We start from the raw sequence: 23,053 nt of genomic DNA, 5'->3' as shown, positions 1-23,053 counted from the left end.
AGATTTTGTGGGCACTTAGGCAGTAAACCATCATACAGGGGATCTCCCAGTATCTATCTATCTATCTATCTATCTGCCTCTCAAATAGTGATTACAAAAAGTAAACTATTCAAATCCACATACTTCCAAAGAACAGAAACAAAGAACATAATATTACATTAGGCATATGCAAACAAAATGAAATGAGATACCACTTTAAACCCACTAGGATGACTATAATGAGACATAATTAGCATTTATGAAGGTAAAGAGAAACTGGAACACTCTTACACAACTTGGTGGAAATGTAAAATGGTGTGCCTCAGGGTAGGCATTTGACACAGTAGTTAAAACTCTGTTTGAGACGCCCACATCCCACACTGGAGTGCCTAGGTTCAAATCCCAACAACACTCCTGATTCCAGATGCCTAGTAATGCATACCCTGGGAGGCAGCAGGTGATCTACTGATTAATGAGGAAGAAAAGACAACTTGAAAATATTAAACCTTCCAAATCATGAACTTGGTGTTTCTCAAACAAATGTTTATATTTTCTGCATAGATATAACATGGAATCTCTTATATTTATTCATAGTAACATCCTTTTTTTTTTTTTTTTGGTGAGACAATAATCTCATTTTTATAAAATCACAGGGAAATACAAGATTTGTTTTTATATTGATTAGTCTAATCTTGCTACCATTTGTCAATAGATTGCTTTGGAATTTCTACATAGATAATTGAATCATCTACAAATAACAGTATAATTTTTCCCTACAATAAAATACCATCTTTGTTATGCCAGACTATACTGATCAGGATCTATAGAACGGTTCACAGCAGCAGTTGCCTTCTCCATATAAAACATTTTCATATCTCAACATTAAGTATGTCTGTTATAGATGCTTTCTTTATACATCTTTAGGGAAAACAGCTTAATAGTGTTTGTTCTTTGAGATGAAAAATTTTACCATGACTCAATGGTGAATTTTATCAAACATTTCTTCCACAACCATCAAGATGACTATATGACTTTCCTCTAATATGATAATGTGATGAGTTAACATTAATTGACTTCTCTCATGGTAAATAAACATTGTATATTTCAATACAATAAATTTGGTCAAAATAATTATCCTTTTTATACATTCCTGGATATCACATGCTAGTAACTTGTTTAGGATTTTTATACTCATATTCACAAATAAGACTAGGTGCCAACAAAATTTCTTACATCAAGTTTTACGAAGATAAAATTGACATACATATATTGGAAGTACACAATTTGATAAATTTTTTAAGTATGTGTGTACCTGTGAAACCATGACCATAACCAAAATAAATACCACATCATCATGTACTTCTACAAACTCTTTTGTAACCCAGCCTACTGCCCTCTTAGCTTCCTTGACCCCATCCCATTCAACCACTGACCTGAGTTATCATTAAAGGTTATCGGCAGTACCTAAACTTTAATACACAAAGAACCATACAGTAAGTAGTCTCTTTTATTGCAGATTCATGCATTCAGCATAATTTTTTTTCAAAGAGTCACTGACATTATTGGTTTCATATAGCTTATTCCTTTTTAATATTAAGTAATATTATATTAGGTGGATTTACTAAAATTTGTTTATTAATTCACACAGTGACTGCCATCTGGGTTATTTTTAGTTTTTGGGTCTTACCAAAAAAGCTGCCAGGAAACTCATATACAAGAAACAAAGATTCTTCCCTATGTTTTGTTTCCTAACAGATTTATACTTTTAGAACTATTTTATTTATTTGAGAGGCATAAAGACAGAGAGACAGAGACAGAGAGAGAGATAAGAGAAAGAGCTCCCTTCTGCTGGTTCAGTGCCCCAGTGCCAGGAGCAGCCAGGCAGATGCCAGGAGCCAAGAACTCAATCCAGGTCTCCCATGTGGGTGGGTGGCAGAGACCCAACAACTTGAGCCATCATCTGCTGCCTCCCAAAGTCTGTACTATTAGGAAGCTGAAATTGGGAATGGGACAGGACGCAAACCTGGGTTAAACACTAAACAAACACCAAACACTTTCAGAAAATAGGAGAGGAGGGTATATATCTCATCTATGTATCCCCTCAAATCAAAATCACTTGGTTCCAAACTCAGATGCAGCCACTTTAAAAGTAACTACAGGGGTGAGCATTGTGGCCCAGTAGAGTAAACCACCAGTTGGGTAGCCTAAATCCCTTATTAGAGAGCCTGGTTCAGGTCCTGGCTATCCCAAACTTACAATCCAGCTTCCTGTTAATGACAGCCTGGCAGGCGGCAGTTGACGGCTCAAGTACTCAGGTCCTTCCCAACAACATGGGAGACCTGGATGGAGTTCCATATTCCTGGCTTCAGCGGGGCTAGCCCTGGCTATTGCAGATATATTTTCTTTTTTTTAACTTTTATTTAATAAATATAAATTTCCAAAGTACAGCTTTTGGATTACAGTGGCTTTCCCCCGCCCCCCACCCCCATAGATTCCCTCCCACCCGCAACTCTCCCAACAGATATAGTTTCTCTCTCTCTCTCACTCTCACTCTCGCTCTGCCTTTCAAATAAATAAATACTTTTTTTAAAAGTAACAATGGAGGCTGGCGCCGCGGCTCACTAGGCTAATCCTCTGCCTTGCGGCGCCGGCACACCGGGTTCTAGTCCCGGTCAGGGCGCCGGATTCTGTCCCGGTTGCCCCTCTTCCAGGCCAGCTCTCTGCTGTGGCCAGGGAGTGCAGTGGAGGATGGCCCAAGTGCTTGGGCCCTGCACCCCATGGGAGACCAGGAGAAGCACCTGGCTCCTGCCATCGGATCAGCGCGGTGCGTTGGCCGCAGCTCGCCGGCCGCGGCGGTCATTGGAGGGTGAACCAACAGCAAAGGAAGACCTTTCTCTCTGTCTCTCTCTCTCACTGTCCACTCTGCCTGTCAAAAAAAAAAAAAAAAAAAATTAACAATGGAGAGGGGAGCGGCACAGCGGGTTAATGCCCTGGCCTGAAGCACTGGCATCCCATATGGGCACAGGTTCGAGACCCGGCTGCTCCACTTCTGATTCAGCTCTCTGCTATGGCCTGGGAAAGTAGTAGAAGATGGCCCAAGTCCTAGGGCCCCTGCGCCCATGTGGGAGACCCAGAGGAAGCTCCTGGCTCCTGGCTTAGGATGGGTACAGCTCTGGCCGTTGCAGCCGGGAGTGAACCAGCAGATGAAAGACCTCTCTCCCTCCCTCTCTCTCTCTGTGTGTGTGTATGTGTGTGTGCATGTAACTCCGACTTTCAAATAAATCTTTAAAATAATAAATAAAGTAAGAATAGGGGCCAGTGTTGTGGTACAACAAGCTAAACTGTTGCTTTCAATGTCAGAATTCCATGTCAAAGCACCAACTAGAGTCCCAGCTACTCTGCTTCTGATCCACCTGGGAAAGCAGCAGAGGGTGGCATGAGAATTTGGACCCCTGCTACTCACGTGGGAGACCCAAATGGAGCTCTGGGCTCCTGACTTTGGCATAGACCAGTCCTGATCATTGTGGCCATTTGGGGTGTGAACCAGCAGACAGAAGATATCTCTAGGGCCAGGCTGTGGCAGAATGGATTAAAGTCCTGGCCTGCAGCACAGCATCCCATCTGGGTGCCAATTCAAGTCCTGGCTGCTCCACTTCCAATCCAGCTCCCTGCTAATACACCTGGGAAAGCAGTGGAGAATGGCCCAAGTCCCCTGCACACACATGGGAGATCCAGAAGAACCTCCTAGCTCCTGGCTTCGGATGGGCTCAGCTCCAGCCACTGCCGCCATTTGGGGAGTGATCCCTCAGATGGAAGACCTCTCTCTCTCTCTGTCTAAATCTCTTTGTAACTTTTTTAAATAAAAATAAATCTCAAAAAAAAAAAAAAAAGATTTCTCTCTCTCCTATTCCCCCTCCCCTTCACATAAATAAATCTTTAAAAATAATAAAAATAAAAACTACATATCAGTGATATAGACTCATCAATGTCTCATAATCATAGATGATAATTTTTTTAAATATTAGCAACTTGAATCCAACATTTTAAAAAATAGTAATATGGGGCCAGAACAGTAGCACAGTGGGCTAGACCACTGTGTGCAGTGCCTGCATCCCATGTGAGCACTGGTTCAAGTTCCAGCTGCTCGACTTTACATCCAGCTCTCTGATAGTATACCCACAAGGGCAGTGGAGAATGGCCTAAGAGCTTGGGTCCCTGTGTCCACGTGGGAGACTTAGAGGTAGCTCCAGGCTCCTGGCTTCAGCCTGACCCAACCCCAGCCATTGCAGCCATTTGGGGAGTGAACCAGCAGATGGAAAATTTCCTGTCTCTCTCTCTGTGTCTCTCCCTCTCTCTCTGTAATTCTGACTTATAAATTTAAAAGTTAATATATCATGAGCAAGTGTATCCAAAGAATACAAAACTAGTTTAACATCCAAAATTACATTAAAACATTCCAAAATAAAATAAAGGCAAAAAGTCATATAAATGATTAATTCAAACGAGGCAGAAGGAAAAGCATGTTATAAGGTTCAATACTCTATCACAGCAAAATAAACACTTGCAACAAACTAGGAATATAATAGAAATTCCCCAGTCAGATGAAGGTCAGCTTCACAAAACAGAGAGTTAAAATCATTTAATGGCAAAAGTATCAAAGTTTTCTACCCAATACAGGACATAACGCAAGGATTTCCATTATCAGCACATTCAATTAAGCATAGATTCTAGCCGGAGGAGTTAAGTAATAAAAAGAAATAAGAAGGCCGGCGCCACGGCTCACTAGGCCAATCCTCCGCCTGCGGCACTGGCACCCCGGGTTCTAGTCCCGGTTAGGGCGCCGGATCTGTCCCGGCTGCTCCTCTTCCAGTCCAGCTCTCTGCTGTGGCCCGAGAAGGCAGTGGAGGATGACCCAAGTGCTTGGGCCCTGCACCCGCATGGGAGACCAGGAGGAAGTACCTGGCTCCTGGCTTCGGATTGGCACGGCGCACCAGCCGTAGCAGCCATTTGGGGGGTGAACCAACGGAAGGAAGACCTTTCTCCTCTCTGTCTCTCTCCTTCACTGTCTAACTCTGCCTGTCAAAAAAATAAATAAATAGATAAATAAATAAATAAATAAATGAAAATGAGAGACATACATTGGAAGGGAAGAAGCAAAACTATAGTTCTTTATAGATATGATCATACATGCATAAAACCATAAGGGATTCATAAAATAGCTTAAGAAACTAAAATATGGATATAGGAAGGTTGTGGATACAAACTCTATAAAATCATATTTACATATCAACTGTAAAATAATTAAAAATTATATTTTAAAAATTCCATTCACATTAAAAAACAATAAAATACTTAGAAATAAGTGTTTCAAAAGATGTCTTCTTGGTGCTGGTGCTGTGGCGTAGTGGGTTGAGCCACCACCTGCAGTGCTGACATCACATGCGGGAGCCAGTTTGAGCCCTGGCTGCTCTACTTCTAATCCAGTGCTTTGCTATAGCCTGGGAAGGCAATGGAAGATGGCCCAAGTCCTTGGGCCCCTGTACCCAAGTAGGAGACCTAGAAGAAGCTCCAGGCTCCTGACTTCAGATTGGTTCAGCTCCGGCCATTGCAGCCATTTTGGTAGTGAACCAATAGATGAAAGACCTCTCTCTCCCTCTCCCTTTCTCTCTCTGCCTCTGCCTCTCTATAACTCTGCCTTTCAACTAAAACAAAAAAATCTTTAAAAAAGAAAAAAATATGTCTCCAGCCCTTATAACTAAAACCTATAAGACACAGCAAAGAGAAATTGAAGAAGACTTAAATAAATGGATGGGGGTACTATGTTCATGGATTGGGAGACAAAGGTTGAGATGACAATTCTTCTCTAATAGATCTACAGATTCAAAGCAATCCAATAAATTCCCATAGACTTTTCTAAAGAATTAACAAGGAATTTTTAAAAATATATATGGGGGAAGGGGGGCTGGCGATGTGGTACATCAGGTTAAAGCCCCAGCCTACAGTGCTGGCATCCCATATGGGCGCCAGTTCAAGTCCTGGCTGCTCCACTTCCGATCCGGCTCCCTGCTAATGTGCCTGGGAAAGCAGCAGAAGATGGACCAAGTGCTTGGGTCCCTATACCCATGTTGGGGACTAGAAGAAGCTTCTGGCTCCTCCTGGCTTCAGATCAGCCTAGCTCCGGCCATTGCAGCCATTTGGGAAGTGAACCAGCAGGTGGAAGACCTCTCTCTGTCTCTGTCCGTACCTCTCTCTGTAACTCTGTCTTTTGAATAAATAAATCTTTAAAATATATATGTATGCGTTATATATATATGGCTAGTGCTGTGGTTTAGCAGGTAAAGCCACCCCCTGCAGTACCAGTATCCCATATGGGTGCTGGTTCGTGTCCTGGCTGCTCCTCTTCCAATCCAACTCTCTGCTATGGCCTAGGAAAGCAGCGGAAGATGGCTCAAGTGCTTGGGCCCCTGCAACCACGTGGGAGACCTGGAAGAAGCTCCAGACTCCAGGCTCTTTGTTTCAGATCAGCCCAGCTCTGGCTATTATGGCCATTTCAGGAGTGAATCAACAGATGGAAGACCTCTCTCTCTCTCTCTCTCTCTCTCTGCCTCTACCTCTCTCTAATCTGCCTTTCAAATAAATAAATAAATCTTTGAAAAAAAATATATACATGGAAAGGCAATGGACCAATAAAATAATTTTGAAGGAGAAAAACATTGGAGGATTTATACTTACAAGACCTAATATATAAAACTACAGTAATCAAAACAATGGGGTCAAAATAAACCTGTTGGTCAAAGGAATCAACTTGCAAATAAAGGAATAGACACACACTTATAAGATGTCAAGAAATTCAATAAGGACAAAGTAACTTTTTAATAGTCCTGGAAAAAATTCATAGTTATATAAAAATAAATTTCACTTGCTACCTTGTACCTTATAAAAATTAACTCAAACTCTTACCTCATATTAATATACAATTATTAACTTAAAATAAATCATTGAATTAATTGTTAGAGCTAAAACTATTAATATTTTAGAATAAAATATAGAAGAAACCTGTTAACACATTAGGCAATTTTTCTCAAGCAGAACAAAAAAAGCACAGTTTAAGATTTAAATCTTTTCCTTTTCAAAACAAAACATAAGCAAAAGCCAGACAACAAAATTTTCAAAACACAAATCCAAGGGCCAGGCACTGTGGTATAGTGGGTTATACAGCCACCCTCAATGTCGGCATCCCTTATGGACACTGGTTCAATTCCCAGCTGCTCCACTTCCAATCCAGCTCCCTGCTAATGCACCTAGGAGAACAGCAGAAGATAGCCCAAATGCTTGGCCCCCTGCACCCATGTGGGTGACCTGGAAGAAGCTCGTGGCTTCTGCTTCGGCCTGGCCCAGTCTCAGCCATTGTGGCCATTTGGGGAGTGAACCAGCAGATGGGAGATCTCTCTCTCCGTTTCTCCCTCTCTTTCTGTTACTCTGCCTTTCAAGTAATAAATCTTTAAAAAAAAAAAAAATCTAACAAAGTGCTTGTGTCAACAGTATATAAAGTTCTTGCAACAAAGAAAGATAATACAATCCAATGCCTTTTTTTAAGAGCAAAAGATTTAATAGATATTTCACAAAAATACATAAATGAGCAATAAACAAATACAAAGATGCTCAATATTATTAATCATTAGAAAAATGAAAATTAAATCCATACTAGAATGGCTAACAGAGTAACAATACCAAGTGCTGACAAAGATGAGAAGCAACTTAAGTTCTCAAACATTACTGGAATATAAAAAGGTACAACCACTCTGAAATACAGAATAGTGTCACCTTTTGAATGTAAACATATATTTACCATAGGATCCAGATATTCCTCTTTTAGGCATTTACCCAACAGAAAGGAAAACATGAACATAGTAGTATTAACATAATAGTCAAAAATAAAGCAAAACAAATCCCATCAGATGGCTTATGAACAAGAAGAGCTACACATCCATGCATACCAAGGAATAATATAAAGGAATGAAGTATTAGTATACATTACACAAATTTCAAAATATTATGCTAAATCAGATTAGGCTACCCTTTCTGTAAAAGGTCATATAGTAAATGTTTTAATCTTTCAAGCCATATGTCCTCTCTTTCACAACTATTTAACTTTGCTCTTGTAGCACAAAAGCAACATGGGTTGCTGAAGGAATCAACATGTTTTGATATTGTTTTTTTTTTCAATGTTGAAGTTTTCCAATAAAATTTCATTTACAAAAATTGAGAGCTTAATTTGTCCCACAGGCTGTGGTTTGCTGACCACTGTGCTAAATGAAAGAAGTGTTCTCCAAATTTTAAATTTCTTTCTTAAGCCTCATAGTACTTAGCCAAGGGCTAAGGTTAAATACTAAATCAATGAGTGAAAAAGAACTCAACAAAATCAGATTAGGAAAAATTACCTGTGGATCTGATCCTGTCTACTAGAGCGAACTGGAGCTAATCCATCTATTTCATCAAAAAATATTATAGATGGTCTCATCAAATACGCCTAGTAAAAAGAAAACAAAAGTTATTTACTGTACTACTTTAATTTTCTAAATTCATTGTATTTCTTAAGTAATATAAGCAAATGGTACATGAGCAGGTAAGACAGGCTACACAGTAAAAAGGAAATGTCTCCACCTCAATCTCCAACTACAAACTCTTCTCCCAGTAGGCAACTATTCTTTCCAGTTGCTTTTTGTTCCATACATATTTATACATACAAATTTTAAAAAAATGTATTTTTAAACCTAAATGATAGCACATAATATACATTCCTTTTATCAGACTTTTTAATATAACAATTTTTCTTAGTGTCCATGTGAGATGCGCCTCATTTTTTTTTAACACTTGTATAATGTCCCGCTGTATAAATGTATCATAATTAAACCAGTCCCCTTCTTGTGTAAATTTAGGTGTTTTTCAAAATGTCCCCACTATAAACAATATTGTAATAAACTGTGCATATTATTTCATATGAATAAGATATATCAGTATAATAAATACTAAAAAATGGTACTATTAGTTCGAAAGTATGTGTCATCTCTAACAGGTATTTGCAAATTGCCTTCTGCTGAATTTACTAACACTCTAACTAGAAATATATCAGTGTACTAACAATGTATTACCAAACTTATTGACTTTCATCATTTTTTAGAATGTTAATGTAGCTTTAATTTTCATTTCTATTCTGAGTGAAGGTGAGTACATTTTCTTTCAGACCAATACAGACTGCTTTTTCTATGAAACTTCATATTATTTGTCCATTATGTCACCAGATCACTGGTCTTTTCCTTACTGGTTTGTGGAAGCTATTCATTTATTTTAAATATTAGCCCTTTTAGGGGTTGGTACTATGGCACAGTGGGTTAAGTCTCCTCCACCAGCAACACTGGTATCCTATGTGAGCACCAGGTATGAGTCCTGGCTGCTCTGTTCCCAATCCAGCTTCCTGCTAATGTGCCTGGGAAAGGACATGCCCCTGCCACCCAACTGGGAGACTGGATGGAGTTCCAGGCTCCTGGCCCAGCCCTGGACATTGTGATCATTTGGAGAGTGAATCAGCAGATAGAACATCTCTTTCTCTCTATCTCTCCTTAACTCTGTTAATCTTTCAAATGAATAAAATAAATGTTAAAAAAAAAAAAATTAGCCCGGGCCGATGCTGTGGCACAGCGGGTTAACGCCCTGGCCTGAAGCGCCAGCATCCCATTTGGGCTCCAGTTCAAGACCCAGCTGCTCCACTTCTGATCCAGCTCTGTTATGGCCTGGGAAAGCAGCAGAAGATGGCCCAATCCTTGGGCCCCCGCACCCTCATGGGGGACCTGGAAGAAGCTCCTGGCTTCGGATTGGCACAGCTCCAGCTGTTGCGGCCAATTGGGGAGTGAACCATGGGATGGAAGACCTTTCTCTCTCTCTCTGCCTCTCCTCTCTCTCTGTGTAACTCTTTCAAGTAAATAAATAAATCTTAAAAAAAAAAAAAAATTAGCCTCTTAAGAAAAAAAAAGTAAATACTTTTCTGTAACAGGTCCTATCTTTTGGCTTAATTTATACTACTGTTACCACCAAAATTCAGGTTGAAATATAATTGCCACTGATGCTACAGGGAGCTGGAACCTTTAAGTGGCTTTTAGGTCATGAGGGTTTTACCCTCATGAACGGACTAATGTATCTTGGAAATGGATTGAGGAGGGCACCCCCTCCCTACCTCTGCTTCAGTCTCCCTTTTCTCTCTGCCTTTCTGCTGTCTCCTACCATATTATGATGCAGCCCTTATGAAGGCCCTTACCAGATACTGGCCCCTTCTCAGCCCCTAGAACTACAAGTCAGTAAGTTTCTGCTCATTATAAATGACCCAGTTGTAGCATTCTAAGACAACAACAGGAAATGGACCAAGACTGGTATTTTGTTGCCATGCAGAAGTTTCAAAATTACTTAGGGGCCAGCATTGTGGCATAGCAAGTAAGGCCACTGCCTGCCAACACCAGCATCCCATATGGGCACCAGTTCATGTTCTAGCTGCTTTCCTTACAAACCAGCTCCCTGCTAATGGCCTGGGAAAAACAGTGGAAGATGGCCCAAGTGTCTGGACCCCTGCCACCCACATGAGAGACCTGGATGAAGCTCCTGGTTCCTGGCCCAGCACTGGCCATTTGGGGAGTGAACCAGCAGACAGAAGATTTCTCTGTTTTTCCCTCTCTCTCTATAATGCTGACTTTCAAATAAATAAATGTAATCTTTTAAAAAGCTATTTTATGCATTCGATCTTTTCTTCCATAATTAGACCCTCCATACTCTGAAATTGTAAACAAAATTCTGTCTTCTTCTGCTACCTTCTGTCATTTTTCTCATTTAAATAGTAGATCTAGCAGGAATTTAATTTGATTCAAGGTGAATAAATATGAAATTACAAATGAAACATTTTATCACATAAATTTATTCAATATAATTTATGCTTCAAAATTAACAACAAATTCTTAGTTCACAGTAAGATAGGTTTACTAAGGAATGGATATGAATTTTCCATTTTTCTCAGATTAATACAATATACATTAAACTTCCAGGGTTTTCTAATTTGAAATGAAGGACAATTCAAACATAAAATTTGACTTTTGGGAAAAAAAGTAGTGGTATTAAAAGAACAGGAATTACAAAAGAGAAAAAGAGTTAAGATTTGATAATTATTTTTGTTATACATAAATAGCCACTTTGTGCAATCACAGCCTCACAGGATTACAAAAGAGAAGTAGAATTAACTTATGTGCCAGCCATTGCAACATACATTTTATATACTTCTTCTCTGTCAAAGGTATTACCACTGCTATCAAACAAAAGATCTGTATACTTTATGGGAAAGTGAGACATAAACTAACACCTGACATCAAAGGCCATACTCTTAGCCCTTATTACTGCCTCATTTCACTGAGTGCATATATCATGTCCTTAATTCAGAATGTAGAATCCACCATTTAAAATAATCACAAGTATAAGCAATAAAAGACTAAAAGAAAAAGGAAACCAACATTTCAACTACTCTTATTCACCAAAGAAAATTATAAAATAAAGTAAAATTTTTATTTATTTATTTATTTATTTGAGAGAAAAGAGGGCAAACCCCTTACACTGATCCATTCCCCATAATGGCCACAGGCTGGGGGCTGAAGTCAGGAGCTAAAAACTCAGTCCAGGTCTCTTAGATGGGTGTCAGGGACCCAACGACTTCAGCCATCACCACTGCCTCCCAAGGTCTGCATTAGCAGGAAGCTGGAATCAGCAGCCAGATCTGGGCATGAAACCAGGCACTTGCATGGCAGACATGGGCATCCCAACCAGCAGCTTAACCAACAGGCCAAATGGCTACCCAAGAAATAAAGTATACTTAGTTAAAAGCAGCAATGTGATTCACCCTATGGTCTTGAAAGAAAACTAGTATCAAGCCCCTATACAGTGACAGTGAAGTAGATACTAAATAGCATCAGACCCTGGTCTCTCAGTCTCTCTCACTTAGCTTAAAGTTTCTTGGCAAATCAAACTCTTACTAAATTAACTTACTAATTTGAGAGAGTGCAATGGCCAGCTCCACAGGGTCCCTGATCACAAGATTCATGAGATCATTTATATCTTCTATAGATAGCATTTTGATGTTAGATCTTGTCTTGAAGGTTGTTCCAGCAAAACCAGGACTCGGGCAAAATGTTAACTACCACAAGCACACAGCCCCCAAAATGACTGAAATCCAGTTGCCATCATCAAAACTCTCAAATAAGCATGTTAGCACTGACCAGTCACAGAAGGGGTACAAGCAATGCAGGCCAACACAGACCTTCACAGGAGCTGAACACGCACCTCTCAACTCCAACCTCAATCTATAAGATTCCTTGTCTTTAACACCCAAAGGAGCCCAGGAATTAAGTGAAAGTTGCCCAACTGCTTGCTCTGTGCTTTGCAAATAAACACCTAATTTCTCCCTTCATCCCAGAGTCAATGATTGTCTTGCTTCATGTCAGGAAAGAGGACCAAATTTGGAGACTCTACAATGAAACCAAGAAATATTCCTGTCCCCAACACAAACTGGCTAAAAAGTACAGCCCTATAAAAATTGTTAAATGAACTCATTGGACAATATACCTTCATTCCCAAGCCAATTCTTCCCTCGTCTATCATTGTAGCTTTGTAATATTTTTCAATAATTATTAAACTCTCTTGAAGTCAACTACATTCCGACTAGACATTAAAACACTCTAAAGGAATCTTACCTAATCCTCTTTGTAAATCCAATATATAAAATATACCATATTTTATATATAATATACCATATTTTATATATTAATAATTTAAAAATATTTGAAGTGCTTTACTAATTACCAAAGACTATGTGTATATCAACTCAATAATAACTGCTCAATAAATACCTGGAAGAACTTTTATATCATGTCAAATATTAGTTACATTGCCAAATATGAAAGGCCTTCTTCACTAGCTCAAACAATCAAAAGTGACTAATTTTTTTAAAATATTTATTTATTTATTTGAAAGGCAGAGTTACAAAAAGGCAGACAGACAGAGGAAGAGAGAGAAGTCTTCCATCTGCTGGTTCATTCCTCAATTGGCTGGAACAGACAGAGCTGCACTGATCCAGAGCCAGGAGCCAGGAACCTCTTCTGGGTCTCCAACACCGGTGTGGGGGCCCAGGGATATGGGCCATCTTCTACTGCTTTCCCAGGCCAGAGTAGTGGATCAGAAGTGGAGCAGCCGGGGCTCAAACCAGTACCCATAGAGGATGCTGGCACTGCAGACAGCGGCTTTACCCACTACACCACAGAGCTAGCCCCAAAAGTGACTAATCTTAGAAGGTACGGGAAATAAAATTTTTAAAGTTACTGTTATATATAATTAGTAGAGATTGCTTACATATTGACCTCATTCTGCCTGTGACACCGGCATCCCACATGGGTGCCAGTTCAAGACCCAGCTGCTCCACTTCTGATCCAGCTCCCTGCTAATGCACCTAGGAAAGCAGAGGAGAATGCCCCAGCTTCCTGGACTCCTGCAACCAGGTGGGGACCCATAGGAGGCTCCTGGCTCCTGGCTTTGGCCTGAGCCAGCCCTAGATGTTTTGTTCATTTGGGGAGTGAACCAACAGATGGAAGAACTCTCTCTTTCTCTCTCTGTCTCTCCTCCTCTCTCTGTAACTCTGCCTTGCAAATAAATAAAAAATAATAATGAATCTATAAAAAAGAAGCATTCACTTATTTCTGAGTTGTTTCAGCGCTGCATTTATAAATCAGAAAAACAACTAACACACTGCTTTGTGGGATTTTTTTGCATAGATGTTTAACTTTTAATGTCTATTCTATTTTCCCAATTGGATTTCAGTCTAACAATAGACATGTTATATATCCTGTGTTCTCAAAAGCACCAAACATGGCATTATATGCCTGGTAGCCACTTCAATAAATGTGCTGTGAATCATTATAAATATTAAACAACTAGCTAAACTGTTTTTAAATATAGTCCACCCTCAGCATCCAGGGGTTGCACATCCATGGATTCAAACAACCACAGATAGAAAATATTGAGAAAAATAAATTGCATCTGTTCTGAACATGTAGCACTTTTTCTGGTCATTATTTCTTAAATAATGCAGAATAACAACTATTTACATAGTATTTACACTGCATTAGATATTATAAGTAACTCAGATGATTTAAGGTATACAGGAGGATACAAAGAATTACATGCAAATATATATCATTTATATCAGGGACTTGAACACTGAAATTCAATTCCTTTTCCCTCCATCCCTGTAGATACTGAGAAACAACAGTACCTCAAAGGCAGACAATTTCAGATTACTGAACCCAACTTTAACATATTACCTCCTTAATAAACAGTCTACAATTGCAAGATAAATACATTAAATAATCTATAGAAAAATATTCTCAGATTACCTTATTTCTCTTACCTGATCAAAAAGAAGCCTAAGTTGTCTTTCAGATTCACCAACCCACTTGCTCAAACAATCTGCTCCTTTTCGCATAAAAAAAGCCACTTTTTTGTCTCCTTGACTGCATTCATTAGCTAATGCTCTGGCGACCAAGGTTTTACCTGTACCAGGAGGACCATAAAACAAACAGCCCCTACAGGAACAAAGAACCCCAAAAAAATAAATAAATAATATTATCATCATTACTGATATATCATCAGTATAAGTGATAGTAATATATTATCACTACTGATACTTAAAAAGAATGTCCCTTAGTAACATATAATTTTGTATTAATGTATATTATGATTACTAGATCTTGATAAAGTTTTTTCTAATGTATAGGGAAAAAAAAGTTCACTTTGCTCAATCGTCAAAGCACCATTCTTTAGTAGAAGAAAGTATGGAATAACCTGGCAACATATACCAAAATTTTAAGTGTATTTCCCCATGATCCAGAAATTTCACATTTTAGACTATATCATACATATATACTCAAAAAATATATACTGATAGATTTAAGAAGATTTAAAATAGAACAAAGTTTCCAGCTGTGAAAAATTTAAAAATAAATGTTATTAAATGAGACAAGTAGGGGCTGGCGCTGTGGCACAGCGGGTTAAGGCCCCAGCCTGTAGCACCAGCATCCCATGTGGCCACCGGTTCGAGTCCCAGCTGCTCCTTTTCTGAGCCAGCTCTCTGTTGTGGCCTGGGAAAGCAGTGGAAGATGGCCCAAGTCCTTGGGTCCCTGCACCCGTGTGGAAGGCCTGGGTGAAGCTCCTGGTTCCTGGCTTCAGATCAGCTCAGCTTTGGCCATTGTGGTCATTTGAGGACTGGGCCAGCAGAATGGAAGACCTCTCTCTCTCTCTCTGACTCTACCTCTCACTCTGTAACTCTGTCTTTCAAATAAATAAATCTTTAAAAAAAAAAAAAAAGACAGAGAGAGATAGGTAAATACAGGTGTATCTACAAAATAAAATACTACTAACAAAACAGCACAGGGAGAAGCCTGCACTGTGAAAAAGCCAGCATCCCATATAAGAGAGCTACCCCAGCTACTCTGCTTCTAGCTTCCTGCTAATGCACCTGGGAAGGCAGCAAAAGATGGCCCAAAAACTGAGATTCTACCACCTATGTGAGAGACCAAGGTGGAGTTTCTGCTTCCTGGCTTCCATTAGCCCAGACCTAGCCATTGCAGCCATTTCGGAAATGAACCAGCAGAGATCCCTCTCTGTGTCTGTCTATCTGTCTCTGTCTCTCTCTCTGTCTCTCTCTCTCTTTCACTGTCTGTCTCAATTACTCTGCTTTCCAAGTAAATAAATCTTTTTTTAAATGTCAACAAAATAATACATTATTGATATGTGAAAGTGTCTTGAATATATGAAAGAGTGAAAACAAAAAGTTATGACGTAGAGTCAAAATCAAAATGGAGTGAGTGTGGCTAAAAGCTAATTGCGAATCTCTTGCTTCTGTACATATTAGTTTTGCTTGCTAACGACTAAGGGTGTATCTTGTGAAACTATGTGGGCTCAAATTCCAAGGAACTGAGAAAGGACACAACCTGAGAGTTCTGCCTAAATTGACCTGTTATCTTACAATCATATCCTGGGTTTGTTATTGTTCCTGGACTTGTTATTGTTAACTGTTACCTTACAACCATATTCTGGGTTTTTTACTGCTCATTGCATACCAGGGGTTTGAAACTGTGAAACCTAGTGGATAGAATACTATTTAAAAAGCTGTGTAACTCGGCCGGCGCCGTGGCTCACTGGGCTAATCCTCCGCCTAGCGGCGCCAGCACACTGGGTTCTAGTCCCGGTCAGGGCGCCGGATTCTGTCCCGGTTGCCCCTCTTCCAGGCCAGCCCTCTGCTGTGGCCAGGGAGTGCAGTGGAGGATGGCCCAGGTGCTTGGGCCCTGCACCCCATGGGAGACCAGGAAAACCACCTGGCTCCTGGCTCCTGCCATCGGATCAGCGCGGTGCGCCGGCCGCAGCGCGCTGGCCGCGGCGGCCATTGGAGAGTGAACCAACGGCAAAGGAAGACCTTTCTCTCTGTCTCTCTCTCACTGTCCACTCTGCCTGTCAAAAAAAAAAAAAAAAAAGCTGTGTAACTCGTTGCTGGGGGGCCACACTCTGGTAAGGAATGTTGGTCCCAATCAGTTACTGGTCCCGATCAATTGCCTTGCCTCCCATTTGCCTCACATTTTTCAATAAAATTCATGTGTGACTGTCACTGGTCTTTATAATATTCTATTTTAGCGGACAAGTGGATGCAACACTACTTCACTTCTAATCCAGCTTCCTGTTAATGCACCTGGGAAGCAGCAAATGATGATTCCTGTCACCCACATGGAAAACCTGGATGGAGTTTCTAGCTCCTGGCTTCAGCCTGATCCAGCCTAGGCTGTTGCACTCATTTGGGAAAGTGAACCAGTAGATGGAAGACAACTCTAGATATAACTTTCGTTCTGTGTGTGTGTGTATGTGTGTGTGTGTGTGTGTGTGTGTGTGTTTAATTCAACCTTTCAAACAAGTAAGTATTTTTAAAAGGTCACTATCAAATTATATAGACCAACTTTTCAATCCATTCAAATAGCTAACAATTTTAGATTTCCATATCCTTAAACGCATGGAAAACAAATGAGAACCAAGTCTGAATAAAAGTGCCTCCTTGACAAAAATAGACATGTTTAAATCTAACAGACTATATGTACAACTTCAAAATATTTTATTCTGCCAATTTCCTTTACCATAAATTCTCAGCCTTTTCTTTTTATTTATTTATTTATTTATTTGACAGGCAGAGTAGACAGTGAGAGAGAGAGAGACAGAGAGAAAGGTCTTCCTTTGCCGTTGGTTCACCCCGCAATGGCCGCTGCGGCTGGTGCACCGCGCAGATCCGAAGCCAGGAGCCAGGTGCTTCTCCTGGTCTCCCATGCGAGTGCAGGGCCCAAGGACCTGGGCCATCCTCCACTGCACTCCCTGGCCACAGCAGAGAGCTGGACTGGAAGAGGAGCAACCGGGACAGAATCCGGCGCCCTGACCGGGTCTAGAACCGGGTGTGCCGGCGCCGCAGGTAGAGGATTAGCCTAGTGAGCCACAGCGCCAGCCAGCCTTTTCTAATAGTTCACTAGCTAACTACCTCTTGATCAGAATTAATTTGATCATAAAAATTATTAGCCACACCCCATTTCAAAAATATTCCATCAGGGCACGCATTTAGCCCAGTGACTGAAAAATCTCCTATCCCACATATGAATACCTATGTTCAATTCCCAGCTGTAACACCAAACTCTAACTTCCTGCTGATAGAGACCCTGGGAGGCATCAGGTGATAGCTCAATTAGTTAACTGGGTTCCTGCCATCCATTTGAGAGATCTGGATTGAATTCCTGGTTCCAAATTTTTGGCCCAATCCAGCTGCAGCCACTGAGGGGTGGGTGTGTGTGTGTGTGTGTGTGTGTGTGTGTTTGTGTGTGTCTGCGTGTGTCTTTGTGTCTCAAAAACTAATAGGGACCAGCACTGTGGCATAGCAGGTAAAGCTGCTGCCTGAAGTGATGGCATCCCATGTGGGTACCAGTCCGAGTCTCGACTGCTCCATTTCCCATCCAGCTCTCTGCTATGACCTGGAAAAGTAGTAGGAAATGGCCCAAGTTCTTGGGCTACTGCACCTACATGAGAGATTCAGAAGAAGCTCCTGGCTTCAGATCAGCTCAGCTCCAGCCATTGAAGCTATTTGGGGAGTGCACCAATGAATAGAAGACCTCTCTCTCTCTCTCTGCCTCTGCCTCTCTGTAACTCTGTCTTTCAAATAATAAATAAATAAATCTTAAAATAAGAAAAACTAATAAAAGAGCCATCATCAAGTCAATATTTCAATGAAATCAAGTTCAAAAACTATGGAATAGGGGCCAGCACTGTGGCGTAGCACGTAAAGCCACTGCCTGCAGCACTGGCATCCCATATGGGCACTGGTTTGAGACCCAGCAGCTCTACTTCCAATCCACCTCCCTGCTAATATGCCTGGGAACAACACAGCAGAAGATGGCCCAAATACTTGAGGCCTTGAATCCATATGGGAGACATGGAAGAAGCTCCTGGTTCCTGGCATCAGATCAGCTCAGCTCTGGCCATTGTAGACACTTGGGGAATGAACCAGGGGATGGAAGACCTCTCTCTCTCTTTCTCTGTCTCTGTCTGTCTCTCTATATATAAAACTATGCGTTTCAAATAAAATATATAAATCTTAAAAAAAAAAAAAAACTATGGAATATATAGCGTGAAGCTTGATGCTGTTAGAAAGCCAAATCCACCTGGCTCCTGGCTTCGGATCGGCACAGCACCAGCTGTAGCGGCTATTTGGGGAGTGAACCAACGGAAGGAAGACCTTTCTCTCTGTCTCTCTCTCTCACTGTCTGTAACTCTACCTGTCAAATAAAAAAATAAAGCCAAATCCATGAAAATCCATTTGGGCAATCTAGTTGTATACTCAATGCCCACATACAGAACCTGACCACTAAATCCTAAAATGTAAACGTCAAGAACACACTTAGTACCTCAGCCTCTGAGCCCTAAACAATAAAATTTCATTTCTAAATTGCATTGACAAAATGCATTAAATAAATGCATAGAAAATATTTCTAGTTTCTTAATTAATTGAAATTTGATAAACAGTAAAAATGACAGTAAGTTAACAATAATAATAATAATAGGATATTACAGGAGGATCCAAGATGGCTGAATAGGGTGTAGCCACACTAATATAAGCTGCTCTGAGATACGAAAAGAACAAAGGAAGGACTAAGTTTCCAGGGATCTGATGGAAATTTTTGGTGAAGAGGTTAAAAAAAAAAAAAAAAAAAAAAAAAAACATGAACACGAAGACTCCATAGGACAAGAGGAGAGAAGACAGAGACTGGCTTTGAGTTGCCATTTTACCACTTCAAGGCAGGAAGAAATCGCACGAACTGGGAATTCCACAGTTACACACTGACTGACTTTAACCCAGGGAGCTGACTGGTGTCTGAGCGACTACCAGACTTGCAGCAGAGTCTGGCTTGCTTTCCTTTCCTGCCCTCTCCCACCTACACAGTGGCGCCTTTACTCTGCTCCTACCAGAAGTCAGAGTCAGGGCAACGTGTAGGATCCCCTGCACCCTGCAACTGTGGGAGCTTTGGGGCATTAGCTCCAGAGCTACACTTACACACTATATGAGCCAGGGTAATTTACCTAAGCTGCTGGGAGCTAACACCAAAGCTGCCCATAAAAAAATCTGCTCCCACTCTGGGAGATCTGGGTAATGACCCCACTATACCCTGCAAAACCAGGACTGTAACAATTCATTCTTTTTTTTTTTATGATCACTTTTTTGTTAAAAGATTTATCTATTTATGTATTTATTTATTTGAAAGGCAGAGTTACAGAGGCATAGGCAGAGTTTGAGAGGGAGGTCTTCCACCTGCTAATTCACTTCCCAAATGGCTGCAATGGCCAGAACTGGGCTGATCTGAAGCCAGAAGCCAGGAGCTTCTTCCAGGTCTCCCACGTGGGTGCTGAAGCCCAAGGACTTGGGCCATCTTCAGCTGCTTTCCCAGGCCATAGCAGAGAGCTGGCTAGGAAGTAGCATGGCTGGGCCCATATGTCAGATGTCCACATGGGATGCCAGCACTATAGGCAGCGGCTTTATTTGCCATGCCACAGCACTGGCCACTGTAACAACTCATTCTAAATTTCTCAGTGTCACTGGACTCTACCTGGTGGACATAGGTAAGGACTCACCTGTATCTCACCCCTCTAGACTCGCGCCCTCCACAGTAAAATCTCCTGTATACCTTGTAGTCACCCCGTAGGACTGCAACAGGCTTCACTTCACATCCTCTAGTCCAAGGACTAGAGCTGTTGGACTCTCCTAGGACCTGAGGAAGGGTCCACCTGTATCACACAGTCCTAAAGTCACAGCAATTGGTGCCACAAGCCCTGGCGTCACTCAGGCTTGCCAGTAGGACAAGAGGGTAGCTACCCTTGTCTCCCTCAGCACGAAGAACAAGGCCCTGGCTGTCACATTCACCAGGGAGACGACACCCAGCTCTCTGTGGGCCCAAGGTACACCCGCAAGGAAATCCATATTCAACTCATAGCCATACTTCCATCCCTATGAACTGCAGCGCACTAGGCCACTGTGCCACTTACAGACACAGCCAACATTGATTAAGACAGAAGAAATCGGGCCGGCGCCGTGGCTCACTAGGCTAATCCTCCGCCTAGCGGCGCCGGCACACCGGGTTCTAGTCCCGGTTGGGGCGCCGGATTCTGTCCCGGTTGCCCCTCTTCCAGGCCAGCTCTCTGCTGTGGGAGTGCAGTGGAGGATGGCCCAGGTGCTTGGGCCCTGCACCCCATGGGAGACCAGGAGAAGCACATGGCTCCTGGCTCCTGCCATTGGATCAGCGCGGTGCGCCGGCCACAGCGCACCGGCCGTGGCAGCCATTGGAGGGTGAACCAACGGCAAAGGAAGACCTTTCTCTCTGTCTCTCTCTCTCTCTCTCACTGTCCACTCTGCCTGTCAAAAAAAAAAAAAAAAAGAAGAAATCACTCAGAGACTACACTCGTGGGTTCACTTACAACCAAAGCCAAAGCAACAAGCCAAGTGATACCCTGCATTCTAGCTAAATCACAGCTCTTTTCCAATAAAACTACTCCATAAAGAAGAAGGGACAACTGACCCAGCCATCCCATTCTTGGGAATTTACCCAAAGGAAATGAAATTAGTATATTAAAGAGTTATATACACCCCCATATTTATTGCAACTCAATCACAATAACTAAGATATGCAATCAACATAAATGTCAATCAACTGAAGACTGAATAAAGAAATTATGGGCTTTGTACACCATAGAATACTATACAGCTATAAAAAAAATGAAATCCTGTCATTTGCAACAAAATGAATACAACTGGAAAACATTATACTTAGTGAAATAAGCCAGTCCCAAAATAAGCCAAGCAGCTTAGTTCTCCTTGATCTGTGTTAACTAACAGAGCCTCTAAAAGGAAACCTGTAGAAGTGAAATTGACAATTTGAGATGGCGATGACTGAAGAAGATGGAACGAATACATCAGATGGGCAGACATAAATGTAGAGACACAGGAGACATGAAGCAAGGTAGCATTATGCCTCCAAAAGAACACAATATTCCTCAAGAATTAGATCCTGAACTGAACGAAATCTATGAAATGTCAGACATAGAACTCAAAATAATGACTGTAAGGAAACTGAGTGAGATGCAAAAGAATACAGATACACAGATTAAAGAGATGAGAAATCAATGAATGACATGAATGAAAATATTACTAAGGAAACAGACTCATTAAGAACCAAATAGAGGCCGGCGCCACGGCTCACTAGGCTAATCCTCCACCTGTGGCGACGGCACTCTGAGTTCTAGTCCCGGTTGGGGCACCGGATTCTGATCTGATTGCTCCTCTTCCAGTCCAGCTCTCTGCTGTGGCCCGGGAGTGCAGTGGAGGATGGCCCAAGTGCTTGGGCCCTGCACCCGCATGGGAGAACAGGAGGAAGCACCTGGCTCCTGGCTTCGGATCGGCACAACGCGCCAGCCATACCAGCCATCTGGAGGGTGAACCAATGGAAGGAAGACCTTTCTCTCTGTCTCCCTCTCACTATCTAACTCTGCCTGTCCAAAAAAAAAAAAAAAAAAAAAAAAAGAACCAAATAACCAAACAAATTTTGGAGACGAAATCTTCATCAGTGAAATAAAAAATATAACTGAGAGCTTTGACAGAATAGACCAAATGGAAGAAAGAATTTCTGACCTCAAGGACAAGAATTTTGAAATAACTCAATCAGATAAAAGCAAAGAATTTAAAAGAATGAAGAAAGTCTATGTGAAATACAGGATACTATTAAATGACCATACATATCACAGGCATTCCTGAAAGAGAAAAGGAAAAAGGCATTAGGAACCTGCTAAATGAAATAATACTTGATAATGTCCCAGGTCTTGAAAGAGACATGGACATTCAGATACAAGAAGCTCAATGAACCCCAAGCTACTCAACCAAAAAAAAAATTTTCCCCAAGGTATATTGTCATCACATTGTCAAAAGTTAAAGACAAGGGAAAAAAGACAGTAAGAAAAAATTGTCAAGTTACATATGAACAAAACCCAATTAGATTAACATCAGATTTCTCAGCTGAACCCTACAGTCCAGAAGAAAGTAGGATGATGTAGTCAAAGTCATAAAAAAATAAAAATAAAAATAAAAACTTCCAACCAACAATATTATATCCACTGAAGCTGGCCTTTAAAAATGAAGGAGAAATAAACTATTTTCCAGATAAGCAAAAACTGAGAGAATTCACCATCAACAGACCAGCCTTACAAGAAATTCTGAAGGGTGTCCTACATTAGAAGTAAGCATGAAACCTATGTTACCAACAAATTCATTAACAGAGCACATAGAATCATTATCCAATCACCAAAATGGCAGGTCTTACTTAGTTCTTCTCTATCAGTACTAACCTTGAATGTAAATGGATTAAATTAACCA

General features: G+C 41.0%; 1 protein-coding gene across 4 annotated transcripts in view; it reads right to left on the bottom strand.

Annotated features, from left to right (window-relative positions):
• Positions 1-23,053, bottom strand: part of ATAD2B (ATPase family AAA domain containing 2B) — a 221,521-nt gene that overhangs the window by 115,122 nt on the left and 83,346 nt on the right. For all 4 annotated transcript variants that reach the window (XM_002710061.5, XM_070069369.1, XM_070069368.1 and 1 more), the window contains exons 12-13: positions 14,468-14,642; positions 8,421-8,509 (exon numbers count right to left, since the gene is read on the bottom strand). In XM_002710061.5, coding sequence (XP_002710107.1) covers positions 8,421-8,509; positions 14,468-14,642 — 264 coding nt within the window. The remainder of the gene's footprint in view (positions 1-8,420; positions 8,510-14,467; positions 14,643-23,053) is intronic.

Source organism: Oryctolagus cuniculus, chromosome 2 (assembly GCF_964237555.1).
Source record: "Oryctolagus cuniculus chromosome 2, mOryCun1.1, whole genome shotgun sequence".
Taxonomy (NCBI): Eukaryota; Metazoa; Chordata; class Mammalia; order Lagomorpha; family Leporidae; genus Oryctolagus; species Oryctolagus cuniculus.
This window is presented reverse-complemented; position numbering and strand designations above follow the sequence as displayed.